Source organism: Echiichthys vipera (assembly GCF_963691815.1).
Source record: "Echiichthys vipera genome assembly, chromosome: 13".
NCBI classification, from domain to species: domain Eukaryota; kingdom Metazoa; phylum Chordata; class Actinopteri; order Perciformes; family Trachinidae; genus Echiichthys; species Echiichthys vipera.
This window is the reverse complement of record NC_139838.1, coordinates 18611538-18627784: the sequence shown is the minus strand read 5'-3', so window position 1 is coordinate 18627784 and position 16247 is coordinate 18611538. Positions and strand designations below refer to the sequence as shown.

The following is a 16247-nucleotide window of genomic DNA, read 5'->3' as shown; positions in this document are numbered from 1 at the left end:
TGTCCAACTTCACAGCTCCCTCAGGAACCGTCCTCTCCCCAGATTACCCAGAAGGCTATGGGAACAACATGAACTGTGTCTGGCTTATCCAATCAGATCCAGGCTCCAGAATACACTTGGCTTTTAATGACTTTGACCTCGAGGCACCCTACGATTCTCTAACAGTGAAAGATGGTGAGACAAATGATGCTGGCGTCATCGGGAGGTTCTCTGGAGCTGAGAGTCCTTCCCATCTGACGTCCAATACCAACACACTGAGGCTGGAGTTTCAGGCTGATCACTCCATGTCAGGAAGAGGATTTAATATCACCTACAGCAGTATGTCATTTTTTTCTATTTCATTTTATCCAACATTCGTATTTAAATACAGGGAAATTACCTGTTTGATTTGCTGTGCTGTAAAAGAGTGTCAAATGTAGCAACAGTATATTGACAATATTCTACTAAAATTGTGTTCATGGTTATGGCAGATCATTTAAGGTATTGTTTACTTCCTTCTATAGCAGAATAATGCAGGAGCGGCTGGAGCTGAGGCATTCTTATGTTTTGAAGCTATGAAACAGTACTAAGCAATTGTAGCCATTGTTTTAAATGTGAGGGGGTTTCATTCTAAAACAGTAAATCCATCCATAGTTGAAAACATTATGTGGCCTGAAATTCAGCTGTTACAATCAAAATAACTATAAAGCTACCTTTATTTACATCACCACAATCACTTAGAAAGTCTAGCTGCAGTTTTCTTTCCCTCAATTATTGAATATTGGATGTTTTATTTTAGATAGCTCTTTTAATTTACTAAAAGTTAGATCAGGCTGGGGGCTTCAACAACACAAAGAGATGTTCTGGAAAAGACAAAAGACAAACTTCATTGATCCAAGAGGTTTCATGTGGTCAATACAGCAGCTAAGAATAGAGGGGTAGGTTGCAGAACAAAGAGGAAATAATGCATGAGAGGAAAACTTTTCGGGAGCTTTTTGGCGTCTTTGTTGTCAGTTGAGAAAATTATTATTCATATTTTTTTATCTTTGTGCGTCCAGTACAAAGAGAGGTCCACGATGTGTTTAGCCTTACTTGGCACAAATATTAGAAGCAAGCGGAAACTGTCTAATTCTTTCAAAAAGGAAACAACTCACCTTCCAAAACTTCTAAAATTGCCTTTTTTAAACATCGTACGATGCATCAAAATAGAAACCAAGGCACCTGTGTTTTAGGAGAAGTTAACAGCGCTGTAGTTTTGTCTTCATTGTAAATTTGTCAGCTGTGCAGACATTTGTAACTGATCAAAACTCAGGTGACTCTTAGATGTATTGATGACTAGCTTGCTAGACAACAGGATACAACATTTACAGTAAATGAGATAGTTTGGGATTTGTTGGAAGGCATATTTTTTTATTTTTTGATGGTGGCAAACTGTTTGCCGCTTCTCACAGTCTTTGAGCTAATTCAGGCTAAACACGTCTCCATACCAGACAAGAATGAATGGAAATTAACATTGATTTTTTTTTGTCTAACTGCAGGTTTGACAGCAAACAGATAAAATGCCGAAGTGTTCTGTCCACAAGTTTCTTCACGGTGTATCTGTGCTTTCAGCTCACACCATTCTGTTTCTATTTCTTTTATTTTTGGGTCACTGCATATGCCATTTTAAAATCTATTTATCACCTGATCACACAAGATTGCTTCATCTGGCAAAATATGGACGGTATAAAAATTTGACTTTACAGCCTTCTAGTCTGAGACAGACCATATACCAAAGCACACATGCTCACATGAGTTTTATGAGAAGGTTACATTTACATTTACCTCAAGCACAGTGCAAATAGACTGTTGCATGATAAAGGAGCATTTTAGCAAAGAAACAGGAGACATTTTCCCGGCCAGGACCGAACACTCAAAGACGTCACCTTGCATCAATATATCTATAGGATTAGTTCTCATACTGTAAATGTCATCAAAATGTACCATGTGAATATCTGTTAAATATAGATCTCATATTATTTAATAACATTTCTTTTGTATGTGTATGTCTCTCTCTATGTGTGAGCGTGTCGTCTCCAATATCTTTCTTATCATATCTGTGTCTCCTCATTTTACCTCAGCATTTGGCCATAATGAGTGTCCAGACCCTGGCATTCCGATCAACGCCCGCCGCTTTGGAGACAGCTTCCAGCTCGGTAGCTCCATCTCTGTGGTCTGCGAGGACGGATTCATCAAAACCCAAGGAACCGAGACCATCTCCTGTCAGTTAGAAAAAGGAAAAGTCATGTGGAGTGGGCCCATCCCTAAATGCGAAGGTGAATATTGACACGATGGCTGATTAAACTATTATATCTGCAACAATATGTCATCGAAGACATCATTATTACTAGCGTACCCAGAATGTAGAAATGATCTGCTGTCAACTTGACAGAGAGAAAAACACAGTATATGGAGGTGTCAAGTTAACCTAACCTAACCTAACCTGAGAAGAGATCTACGGAGTTTACTTTTACACAACTGTGAGTTAATTGTGAAATATATGAAAATGTCGGAATGACTAGATATCATTATCACAGTGGTATGTAATTCACAAAAAGGCAGTGGCCACTCCTTTAAAAAATCTAGTGAAGTCCACTTATTAATCATTGAACCATTCTACTTTGACTGCAGTTAAATACGTGGTTGTTATATCTGCGCTGTCATTTATCCTTCCATATATCCATATGCAGTAAGAGGTAATTAAATTGCTCTTTAAATACATAATTATTTGTCAAGTTGGTATTACTGTCTAATTTATAAACTGCTTATGTGAAAGTACAGAAAAAATAGCTATGTAAATGTGACCTGTTAATCTCTAATTGCGAGTGCTTTAGCTGTGATTTCTCACACTTCTTCTTTAGATAGAAATGTTGAAGGTACAAAGAAAGGCCATGTTAATTATGCTTCAGGTCATTTAATGTCTCCAGATTCTTTGTGTGTGTCTATAACTACTTAGATGGAAATGTATTCAGGAGATATAAACCAGAACAAATTGACTTCAGACACTTAGTTACACTCTGAATAAGATAAAATTTAAAGGAAGACTGGAAAAGAATTGCTCCTGGCCAATGTAACCTTATGTTAACATCCTGTTCAAATTTCTTTTTCATGCTTTATGTTCTTCTTCTTGAGTGATGATTATGCATATGCCTCATTCTTTATGTTCTTTTTATTGCTTATGTATGAAAATTGTTTGCATTTATGTGGAGTGCAGTTAGTGCAGTTATTGACTAGCTGGTAAACATAGTCGTGCATTTTAGCAACAAACGAGTCAGATATTTCCCTCAGGAGTCAGTGGAGACCAAATCAGAGCTAAAAAGAGAGGGAGCGTCATCATGGCTTCATCAGAGACACAGTTCCATATGAATTTTAATGTTGTTCCATGTGTATATAGGTAACAGTTTGTCAACACGTTTGTCACATCTGTCAGTGTTGTGTTTACAACTTGATGCACTGCCTCCAAGATGCCAAAAAAGAAATGTTTGATTTAATAAATTGAATAAATCAAATAATTTCCTATAGTCTTTGGGCTGCCTCATCAACCAGTTTAGTGTCGCAGCAAACCAACTTTCTGACAAGAAGGTTGACTGAAAAAATATTTGTTCAAGAAGCCTCCATGTCAGCTGCTAGTGAAGCTGACTCACCAGCATAAGACACTTACTAAATCCTGTCAGATCTGTCAGCTGTCATATCTTACTCCCCACACATCAACTTGGAGGTGGACGTCACCGAGACTCAGACTAGACTTGGGTGGTGTAGACACAAATTATCCCTTGTCTTCCATTTTGTGTCATCTATATTTCTACACTCACTTCCCTCTTTTTGTCCCCTTTCCTTCGCCAGCACCGTGTGGCGGCCACTTTTCAGCCCCCAGTGGCGTGATTTTGTCTCCTGGGTGGCCTGGTTACTATAAAGATTCCCTCAGCTGTGAGTGGGTGATTGAATCAGAACCTGGCCGCTCCATCAAAATCACATTTGACAGGTGGGTGTCATAATTCTTTGCTTTTTAATTTTTTTTTTACCGCTTATAAATTTCATAAGGAATATAATAACGATCTCTTAAATTTTTATAGGTTGTATAATTAACAGTGGGAGTTGTATATTGATTAGGAAGGCTGGGTAATATTTTGGTTTATATTATGAACTCTCTGAGCTGTGAACTGTTGCGAGAAACAAGACTTCAGAGGATCCTGTAAAATGGTTGTTTCATTGGTTTGAGTTTCTGTTTTAACTTTATTTCATTGTGATGCATTTTACAATATTGGCTCAACAGCATGTAGGAGGCTTACAAGACTTGACTTGACCTCTTAAACTTTTTTCCGCCCACAGCGTGTTAACTTAAACCTGGGGTAGGCAGTTTATTTTCGGAGATGTTTGACAAAAAAATCAATAATAATATTTTATCATATTGTAATTCAAGTGTTCTGGAAGGAAAATAGACTTTCTATGCCTCCTCCTGGGTCTGTTTTTAGGCTTTAGAAAATCAAAAAGAGGGAGAGTTCCTATTGGCTCAGGACAGGGATGGGAGAGGGAGAGCTGCAAGAAGAGCTCTCCCTCTGATTCACATTCTAGCTTCAATTAAACAAGAATAACATTAATACAATGGAAGTTCTAAGGAAACCGTCATGGCCATTTTTAAAGGGGTGCCTTGACCTCTGACCTAAAGATATCCCAATTAAAATGGGTTCTATGGTTTCCCTCAGGTCTCCTACATAACCCACTCTAAGCTAATTCCATGCAGTACAAATGTGTTATTTTCTAAAATGGTGTTTTTGAATATTTCTGCATACTGAACAGTCTTGAAATTACATACATTGGCATATGACTGGGAAGCTGAGACAAGCACAGCCAATACGTATACTGCAACAACAGGATTGTTAATGTTGCCTTGACAAGCTCTCACTTTAATGTTTGGGTATGAATTCTGCAAACACATCCAGCATTATCTGAAGAATATCAGACTGATTTTTTTCCCTATCTTATGTTGACATTAAATGTCACAAAAAAAAAATCAGCATTGTGATATTCTGATATTGTTGTCTCACAGGTTCCAGACAGAGTTGGGTTACGACTTTCTGGAGATCCATGATGGACCCAACCTCCTGTCTCCTCTGGTTGGCTCCTTTAATGGTACCCAGGTGCCCCAGTTCCTGTTCAGCAGCAGCAACTTTCTGTATCTACTGTTTACCACCGATAACAGCCGATCAAATGCTGGCTTCAAAATATTATATGAAAGTAAGTCGGAAACAAATAAAGCATATTTATTCATACACATGTTAACATGCATTCATAGATACAAAGCTGTCTTTAACATGTGTCCTATGCCTTCTACTGATCAGATTAATACACATGCACCTTATACATAACAGCACAAATGTAAAAGTAGGTGTGCATGATGACACAACATTGCACTAGTAGCCGACCAGGCACAGATTCACAAGCTGCATGCGAAAAGTAAATCACCATGATTGCACAGCATGGTGCTTTGTGTGGAGATTCAAACCATCTGTGAATTTTTGATTATGCAGATCTGCAAATCTACAGATAAAAGTCTAGTCTTTATGCACATACATGCCATTTTGACATCTGTCCACTTTTTTTTTCTTTCCAGGCGTTACAGTGGACAGCTACTCATGCCTGGACCCTGGTATCCCCGTTAATGGTATTCGGTATGGGCAAGATTTCTCCATCGGGTCAACAGTATCATTTGGTTGTGATTCTGGTTACAGACTGAGCCATGAGGAGCCACTAGTATGTGAGAAGAACCATTGGTGGAGCCACCCTTTACCTACATGTGATGGTAAATACCTGAAAATAACCTCTCATACAAATAAATATATTGAATGTACAATAGTGCAGTGTGTGAGCACATACAGTACTGACATGACCACATGGTCAACTTGGCCAAAGCCCTGCTAATGATAGCACATTGATATTTATAGTGCAAAATAATGGTGTTTCAAAATGAAATAACCAGATTTCAAAAGTGAGGTTCCTTCTTTGTAAATAATAATTTTTTAAGTGTTTCTCTTTTTTGTTTGTTTTGTTTTGTTTGTTTTTTAAGGAGCCATTTTAAAGACTTGACCAAAAACATTTGTAGACAAAATGTAACGGATCCATTACAAAAGACAAAAAGAAGCAGTGAAGCCCACCATCCGTATTTGGGGAGCTAAGTCACATAGCTCATATTCTGCACCAAAACCACACACACACACACACACACACACACACACACACACACACACACACACACACACACACACACACACACACACACACGCACACACGCACACACACACACTTCGCAGGAAAGGGGCAATTTGCAGTGAAAGCTGCTGTGGTTGATAGGGGATGATTTGAGGAGAAGATTAGAGATCTGTGGGCATGTACAGTTTGTGTGTGTGTCAGCGTGTATGTGTGTGCTGGTGCCATGTGCCTCCTGTCACCTTCTCCCCTGTGTGAACTGTGAACACAGAAAGGTTTGAGGTAAGATTGACGAAAGCCTGTGTTGGCTGTCAATTCCTCTCTCTTCTCTGGAATCAAGGAGTGAGAGGGGGAGGTTCTCTCTCTCTCTCTCTCTCTCTCTCTTTCTCTCTCTCTCTCTCTCTCTCTCTCTTTCTCTCTTACTCTCATTCCAATCATGGTGGAGCAGGAGAGGAAGGAGGTAGGAGAGATATGGCAATGTTACATCACTTTTGTGGCAGCATTGCTTGGTTCGGCTTGTTGGCTCATGCGCTTGTTAACCACATTTGAATTGCACAGTTCCTCGGACTGGCAGTGGTTTCTTCCAAGGAGGCAGTTTAAGCATATAAACATCAAACATGCTGCCTGGAATTTGCGGGCTGAATGCCATTAGACTGTGTATGTACCCATACAAATATGAAACTATTTACTGCTGTGGTTGGTAAGAAATGGTCTAGTCTGATGATTGACAATGCATAAACAATGAATTCAAGCAAGACAGCGCTAAAGGCAGTCAGAGCCCTGAATAATGTTGCATAAATCAGATGTTGTTCATATTGTGTATTGAAAATTCCCCCATTAAAGTAGAATATAAAAAGAAAGACACAATGACAAGATTACTACAACAGCTAAACAGAAAAAAATGTTTTGATAAAATGACCGCAATAAATCTGATTTTCTCAAAGGATTACTTTAGTCATTATGTGGATTTAAATAAATCAATGTATGAAAAGAAGAAAATACTTTGGCAACATTTTTTGAAGTCCAAAGATTGGTGTTTAAGTGGAATCACTCAACCGAACTTAAAGATAGAAAAAGAGAATGAGAGTGAGAAAAAGAAACTGGCAGAGATAGAGATGTGATGCTGTTTTTTTTAATTGCCAGAAGCTTCCTGGAAGGAACATATGAATAATTAATACCTGTGTGTGTGTGTGTGTGTGTGTGTGTGTGTGTGTGTGTGTGTGTGTGTGTGTGTGTGTGTGTGTGTACCTGCTTGCATCTGTGTATTTTGTTTAGTTTGGAAATATTCTCACTCCTCACCCTTGTTTTCACCCTTGCTTGTAGTGGTGGTGTTTGAGAGTGAAGATATTGATGTTGCCGTTCAAGCACATTTTCAGTGTCTGACTTTGACTCAGTTTTATGTGGTTATAGTGGTTACCATTGGGATGGGTACAGATTGCAGTCTGGGCTGCAGCTCTCGGAGTTGGTTTTGTCTATACTCAAGGAAACTTCAGCAGAACTTTCAGGTTTGACCTTCTCCCAGCTGCTCTGCCGCTGTTGCACTTTTGAGGTAATGTTATGGAATTTTATAGGTTTAATGTAAGAGGAAATGACAGGCCAGTTGGCCAACTGTAAGATGAACCAACTGGAGCGAGCAGAAATGAAGTACCTTGCAACACCTGCATGCATTAGTATGCATAGAATGAGCAACAGATATGCCCAAGTTTTTCCGGGGACCTGGTCGTAACTCTAAGCATCTCTGAGCAAGCACAGGTCTCTTACTGCATAACAATGTACATGGCTAAACCGTGTGCAGAACTTGCAGGGTCATCCTGAGGCCGCACTGTGAGGTCAAAAATGATTTAAGTAGTAGTAGTCTCTAAGAAACGTTGGCTCTGGTTCACTGCTTTGAATGTCACTGCTTTGAGGCACTCATACTGTATTAACAGGATAAAAAATATTTCAGAAACAAAAGACATTTTGGAGTTCCTGCACATGATACAGCTAGTGCACATCATTAATGTTGTAGAGAAATAAGTAAATATATATATATATTTTTCGTTTTTTTTTTTATTTTATTTTTTTTGGGGGGGGGGCCAGTAACTCCAATTACTCCAATACTGTTGTTTTCTCTACTTTTTTCTCATATTCCTCGAATCTCATCATGTCTACTGCATTCTAATTTTGATTGATTTGAGTTTTATTCAGAACCTATTATTGTTACAAATGCTCAGACAGAAAAAAATTGAAATATGTATTTAAAAAGTGGCATGAAATATGGTTGATCAGATTTGATCATGCTCAGTTTGATAATGCGGTTATGAGGACACTTTGGCACTCATGATAAGTAACTACTATATGATAAATACTACCACCCCCCTGGAGAGGCCTGCATGAAAACCATCCTTGCAGTTAATCATTGTCAGGGGTTGGTTAGTTTCAGGGACATTAGACTATATTAACAGCAAATCATCTATTATTTATCATTCTAATGTTTGGTGGTCATTATTTTGTGCAACAGCGGGATGAATAAATCTGAAAAAACATTCTGACTTTAACTATAAGGTAAAGCTACAAGGGAATACACATTGAAATGTTTTTCCATTTCCAAATGTGTGACGAGTCACATATTTTGCAGCTGTCATGGCATGCAAACCCACAGGTTTAAGAGGCTGTGAGTGTGTGTGTGTGTGTGTGTGTGTGTGTGTGTGTGTACTCTAGAAGTGGTATTAAAGGGCCATGGGGAAACATTATCTGTTTTAGCCATCAACAATCTAATGCTAACCTTCTCTCTGCCTGCATCCCCTGTCTCTGCACATCTTCTCTCTCTTCCACTCTGTCTCTCTCAATCTATCCAGCTCTATGCGGCGGGGATGTTAGAGGTCCCTGGGGAACCATCCTTAGTCCTGGCTATCCAGACAGCTACCCTTCATCTCTCAACTGTACCTGGACTGTTGAAGTCAGCCACGGGAAAGGCAAGAGACACACACAGATCTGCACTCTTTCATAGAGAGAGACAGATTGAGAGACAGTAGTGAGAAGCTCTCACAGTAGTGCAGCTACTGCTAGATTCTGGGTGTTGTTTTGTGGTTTACAGTGTATTCTGAGGGGTATATCTATAGCCCCATTTGTATTCATGGCTATCATCAGTGCATGCAGGGAGACAATTTTGTTTAAAACTCAAATAATGTTATTTTGTCGATTTCTGCTGTAATCATAATGCTTATTATTAATGATTTTTAGTGATTATAATTGTGGGTATATTAATGAACTAAAGATTATCTCTCTGTTATCTGTCGCTCTACCTGTGTGTGTGTGTGTGTGGGTGGGTGTGTGTGTGTGTGTGTGTGTGTGTGTGTGTGTCTTTAACAGGAGTTCAGTTTCAGTTCAGTTCATTTCACCTGGAGGACCAACATGACTACCTCTTGGTTACTGAGAACGGAAGTTTCCTGCAACCACTGGCTCGCCTGACTGGCAACGAGTTGCCTAGCAACATCAATGCTGGTCTCTATGGCAACTTCAAAGCCCAGCTACGATTCATCTCTGACTTCTCGATTTCATATGAGGGCTTCAACATAACTTTCTCTGGTAATTTACACAACCATAGTCATATTGTACAATTGTTCTTCAACAGAGTCTAGATTCAGTCATTTTTTTTCCTTTTGATTTTCAAACTGGAACTACTCAGAGTAACACTATAGATTGTCGAACGTTGCTTAATTCAAAACAGTGAAGAAATAACGCCAAGTATCCACTCTGGTTTACATTCAGGCGTTCTGGGTTCAGTTCCCACTGTGGAAATGTTTGGGGCGGCAGTGGATATAGGGACTTGGCTTGGGAACCGAAGGGTCTCTGGTTCAAGTCCCTGTATGGACCAAGAGAGGAGGGTGGATGGAGGGTGGATGGAGAGGTGTCATTTCACCACCTTCCACAGGTCTTAAGGTCTGACCACAAGCACTAAGGCACAATCTTCTTAAATGAAAGCATGAAGTGAGGTGCAGCCAACCAGGCCTGATCAGAGGATCTCAGTGACTTTCATTTGATATCAAGCTGTAGTAGCTCACTAATGTAGGTGGGTGCCTGACCTTGCAGAACTCAAAGGGATCTTGAATTGAATCATCCAACAGATGATGAAAGAGACACAAAGGAAAGTGTATGCAATTGGAAAAAAACATGATCCCAAACGGAGCATTGGGAAACACAATGAGTCAGTGTCATAGGGGTCTGCAGGGCTGATTCAGAGATACCCACGCACTGTCTATAGTGTCACTAGCTGCGCTGGGATCCAGCAAAACTAAGTTCATGCATCACCACGCATCAAGATGTCATTGGAGATGTGGTTTCAATGGAGTGGAACCGTCAGCAGCTATGACTTAAAATTATCAAGAATACAATGCCCATCCAAGCTCCTTTGCAACTTCCTAAACTTTAGCTTGAAATGACAGTTTAGAAATAGGCCTAAAGTTTGTGGTATCAACCCTGCTTTTCAAGAAGTCCCAGGTACATTTTGTTGACTTTGTTGACCTTTTGTTGCTCTGTTAAGTAAATGTTTAACTCTCACCCACACACACACCACTGGGCTAAAACCCTGAGAAGAGCTAAAGAAAAAAAAAACAGAGGAAAGAGGTTACACAACATTAAACTGAATGTGATCCACCATTTAACAACACAATAAGAAAAAGAGAAATGGAGAATTAAGACGAAGGCTGCTGCTGCACTTCCTAAATCAAGATCCTTAGCCTAACTGCCCTTTAAACTCTCTCTCTCATTGACCATGGGATAAAGTAGCACTTGAAGTTGAGTCTACATGGAGAGACATTTTACTGTCTCCCAGATGGCATGAGCTACTGATCCTGATACTCAGAATGTAACACATGGAAGGTGTCACCAGAGATGTGACTTGCCAATCTCAACATGCTCAACATGCTGTTTCCTCCCGCAGCACACTCTGAAATACATATCATCATCCTCAGTCTTTGCCCACGGAAAATAAATCTCCTGCTGTACCATGCTAAACACGAAATCAGCAAGTGCATTTCAGGACACAATCGCGTCAACTCAGACTTACAACTGTTGGTCTTAGTGTTCACAATCGTACATAAGTTCTAATGTGAAGATTATATTTTAATGACCTGAATTTTCAAGAGTTGTTGAATTATTGAAACAGGATACTTCACACAGACATGACCATGAGACATTTGTTCGTTTCAGATCATACATAATTGCTTTGTTGTTGATTTTACTTCAGATATTAGGGTGGATTTCCCTGGACTTTGAGCAGGATGGGTATTGATTTGTTGATTTCACACTAGTAGTAGTGGACACACTAATTTACACTCATCACATCATACTTACTCTTAAACCACTTAAGCAACATTCAGATTGACTGCACAATTTTCACTAAATTGTACGTTTTGAAATACGATTTAATTTTAATCAGTTTTAGCAAATACACCTCTACATAATGTAGAAGATAGATCAGCATCAGTCTACATAACTTATTTTTTAGCCAGAAGCATATAAAGGGCAAAGTGCTGACCCATTGTAGTGTATGCTTCATCTTTATTCATGTATGTGTTGTGTATTCATTTTCCATCTACTGCAGAATATACTTTGGAGCCATGTGAGGACCCTGGGATGCCTCGGTTTGGCAGGAGAAACGGCTACAGTTTTGGCATTGGAGACACTTTGTCTTTTTCCTGCAATATGGGATATCGACTAGAAGGGGCGCCAGAGGTAATCTGCCTGGGAGGAGGTCGCAGAATGTGGAGCGCACCTCTTCCAAGATGTGTCGGTAAGTGGTAATTATTTTAATAATGTCAAACCTCCATTCATGTATTAGTAGTAAAAAGATTATACATTTGTTACAGATCATGGCTGTTAAGTTTCCAAGAAAAGCTTCTAAAGACGTAGAGACAGTTGATATTTAGCATTTACACTCAGATTTTAGTTAACAAGCACTGGAAATTACAAGTGGTTCCTATTTAGAATTTATGATACTTAAAGTGGCCCTTGTCAAAGAAATACCAAGCTATGCTTATCTTTAATTTTAATCAAATTACAATAATTATTTACAAAATGTCTTACCGACAATTACTGAAACTCATAAAAAAATTGTGGTAAACATACGTCTACAAGGTGACATGCAATCCTAAATTATTTTAAGAGCCTATGCAGCTTTAGTTCAAAAACCAGCAAAGACACAAGGACAATTTTGTTTGCTTTTACAAGAAAATGAAGGAGATGGCACAACACAAAGATGAAGGAAGCGGCTGGAAAACAGAAAAGGTGCATATCTGGTCTTTCTACCGTCACCTTGGCATTACATTTTGAAATTGAATACCCCTGTCCTTAATTATTCTAAGATTCTTTTAAAACTGTGGTCCAAAAATGTTATTAAATAAATACAGCAAATATAAATGACACAAAACTGAATAGGACTATCACTAAAAGTCACATTTTTCCAAGCCAATTTTTAGTTACTGGATAAATTATAAATGTTAGTGATATTTCCTCGAGGTGAGTCATCGGTGGGCAGAGAATTTTGGCCTGTTCACAATCCTGTATCACCCTTAAGAATTATGGGTGCTACATTCAAGGATTTTTTTTTTCAATTTTTAATTCAAACTGGAATATTTTAGGATTTGTTATGCTTTTGGATGTTTTTTCATTGAATAAAAGTAAAAAAAAAAAAAAAAAAAAGACAGATGAGGCAGTACATGATAGGGCTTATGTCATGGTCCAGTGTACGATTGGCTGTGTAATAGGTTCATGCGCCCATTAAACTCCATCAAATCCATAATTAAGTGATTCAAGCAGTCTGCCATCAACTTAGGACTTTTACAAGCAGCAAACAAAAACATACATGTAGAAACAACATGAAGTGAAATTTAGATGCGGTGTGCATGCATACAAATGGCATAATGAAGAACCTCTCCGTGAACCATTCGCTCGAGGCAACACAAATTGCAGTGAAGATGTATCAATTAGAATTAAAAAGGCTTTTACCTTGGCTGGAAAATGTGTGTATTGCCTACGTTGTATCACTAATTAATAATACACAGAGGCAGAAGCAAAAGGAAAAGGGCCTAAAGGTGAAATAAGCAAACTAATTGAGTTGTCACTTTTGAAAGCATGTATTGGCAATCATTACACACATGAGTCAGAAGGTCTTCATACAGCAAACATCTGTAAATGTTTGGGTGAGAACACTCTTGGTCAGCAGTGAAAAACACACCGGAGTTCAAGTCAGCGGTCTTATAATTGTTCCCTGGGCACCACAAAGGGCTAACTTACTGTCAAAAGTTTTTTCAGTCGTCAAAAATTTGAAAGTTTGTCCATCATATCCAAGTGAAACAGCTACATGGGCCACCAGCTCTAGTTTTACATGACTCGTTTATTTTTCTCCCTCCCTGCATGTGGCTACTCCCTCCAACAGGTGAACGACAACATAGAACCGTTCAAAAACAAGTACAATCTGTTTAAAAGTGATTAAGACACATGCCTCATTGTACCAGAGGGCAATATCAGGCAGCTGTATTAAAACTCAATGGCACACATTGAAGCTGGCACCAGCCACAAGCTTCCGACGGAGTCTGTGTATCTGCTTAAAAAACCTGCTGCGCCCCACCTGCATGTGTTGCATGTCTGTTCCCCATGTATTTTGGCTGTAATGCAAATCATGAATTTACACACAAGGACCAACACTGCACTCATGCATTAACTTCAGGGTCTTTGTCAGCATAAAACTAGTAAAGGTTGATTTGATTTGGGTGCAAATGTAAAGACAATAGAGGGCAATATAAGAGCAGAAGAGACAACACTAAATGTTTCTGCACTCATTTACAGGTTAGTTTTTGGTAACACTCTGAGAAGAATGGGACCATACAGGAAAAAAAGACATTACCACCCAGTTCTAATAACAGAGCGCAAGACACAATATATAACTTTTGTTTGAACACCGATCTTATTTTCCCCTTGGTATGATGTTTGCAGTGCCAGGGTTCAAGTGTTTGGCTCTTTATCATCAACACACAAAGAATGATAATGCAAAGAGGTGGGAGTGGTGTTGGGTGCCGAAGTTCTATGGAGTAGTGCGGTTTGCTATATTTAGTGCCTGTGCCTTGTGATGCATTGCTGCATGTGGTGCACATCACAAAGCAGGAGCAAAGAGGAGAGGAAAGGGACGTGTAGGCCTACAATGTGGCGTTTTTTTTCATACATTAGCACTGCAAACTTTTGCAGAGTGCTTTGTGTTTGTCTTTTTTCTTTTGTGATATGTGTTTTTATTAACTAAAGGGTATACTTTGAAGATGTAAAGTATTTCTTTGGAAGTGTGTGTTGGTGGTTTTACGCAAGGCTTTCTTTATCTCCCTAGTGAGTCAAACATATTGTTTTCATAAAGTGCTATCCTGAAGGGAGTTGGAGAGATACCAAAGAGGTGTCTTTGTCTCTTTCAGAAAGTCAAATCATGCCTTTTGCTTGTCATTTCTACTTTTCTATTATTCATGGACATTATCTTCTTTTTAGCATGTTCATTAAGGTAAACGCGATAGAAGCATGAGGGAAGAGTGGGGAAAAAAGAACGGCAAAAAAGAGATGAAGCAGAAGAGGGAGTTTGTTTGAAGTAGAGGAGGCTAAAGGAGGCACTATTCATAGAGAGGGAGCTGAGAGAAAGAATAAGAGCCAGGGAGTTGAAGAGGAAAGAGGGAGAGGATGGAGAGGTAATTTTCTAAATGGAAACTGCAACAGCGTGATTTATTGGTGATATGACAGCTGTAATATGACTATTACACCGATAGAGACACACAGAGGGGGAGAGAGGGAGGGGATAAGAGGGGAAAAAGGGGAAAAGAAATGGAAGGGACATAGAAACTGTAGATAAAGGGCACATGTGAGAAGTGATGAGAGTGAGTATCTTTGGGTAAATTAGTTTTCTCAATTTTACTGCTTGGCCATTCTCCTCAGTTGAAGTAGATGGCAGACAAAACGGCTGTTCAAAGGGGTTCTTACCCCAACCCCCCCCCCCCCCCACACACACACACACACACACACACACACACACACACACACACACACACACACACACTAGGTGCTGGTTTCAAAAAGTTAGACTTTGGCTTAGATCTAATTGCTAGTCTGATAGTAAGTCTAAATTCACCTGAATATCATGTACCAGTTATTCTAGGGGCAGAGGGGCTACTTTGTTAGGTTTAAAAAAGTCACTCTAAGGACAACCTCTGTTCTCTATAACTGCTCTTACTTTGGACTAAAACCTTTATACTATAGAGCCAAACAGTTATTAAGAATGTTATTTCCACATTATTATAAAATTCTTAACAATCAAACCATCTCTCTCTCTCTCTTAATTTTCTTCTTCCAGCGGAGTGTGGTTCTTCAGTTATCAACAATGAAGGGATCCTACTCTCCCCAAACTATCCAATGAACTATGACAATAACCACGAGTGCATCTACAGCATCCAGGTAACTAAAAATGACTGAAGATAAAAAAATATCGCCAACGTTAAATATCGCCAGCGTTACTTGTTCTCTACCTTACTGGTCAAAAAATCTAATTTGGATTTCATTTTTACTCAAGGTGCAAGCTGGGAAGGGCATCAACATCTCGGCTCGGACCTTTCATCTTGCCCAAGGGGATATACTCAAGGTACACAAAATGTGTTTTTTCTTGCTTGATCAGACAGTACTGATCAGTGATGATTGTGTGAAATACTCAATGCCATTGAAAACTGCACTTGACCATCACTAGTTGGTTGTTGTGTTGTATTTGCATCTAAAATGTATTGTGCTGTTTTTTGCAGATTTATGACGGTAAAGACAGCACAACCCACGTTCTTGGAGCATTCACAGGATCATCTATGTTGGGGCTGACGCTGATCTCTACTTCAAACCATCTCTGGCTGGAGTTTTACAGTGATGCAGAAAGTACAGGGGAAGGATTCAAACTGGTCTACTCTAGTAAGTGCGGCCAGCTAATCGGTTTTACCTTTATACATGCAGACTATGGTTTTATCCTGTTTCTCACA

At 39.2% G+C, this 16247-nt stretch overlaps 1 protein-coding gene across 1 annotated transcript in view; it reads left to right on the top strand.

Moving 5' to 3' along the window:
- LOC310956123 (CUB and sushi domain-containing protein 3-like) overlaps positions 1-16247 on the top strand; it is a gene marked incomplete at both ends in the record, with an annotated part of 334390 nt that overhangs the window by 248398 nt on the left and 69745 nt on the right. Inside the window, 11 exons of the mRNA XM_083926253.1 lie at positions 1-318; positions 2100-2294; positions 3862-4000; positions 5066-5253; positions 5630-5818; positions 9060-9176; positions 9574-9789; positions 11807-11995; positions 15584-15684; positions 15800-15868; positions 16023-16179. The exon at positions 1-318 is cut by the window's left edge and continues 9 nt beyond it. Of these exons, the coding sequence (XP_083782379.1) occupies positions 1-318; positions 2100-2294; positions 3862-4000; positions 5066-5253; positions 5630-5818; positions 9060-9176; positions 9574-9789; positions 11807-11995; positions 15584-15684; positions 15800-15868; positions 16023-16179 (1878 nt within the window). The remainder of the gene's footprint in view (positions 319-2099; positions 2295-3861; positions 4001-5065; positions 5254-5629; positions 5819-9059; positions 9177-9573; positions 9790-11806; positions 11996-15583; positions 15685-15799; positions 15869-16022; positions 16180-16247) is intronic.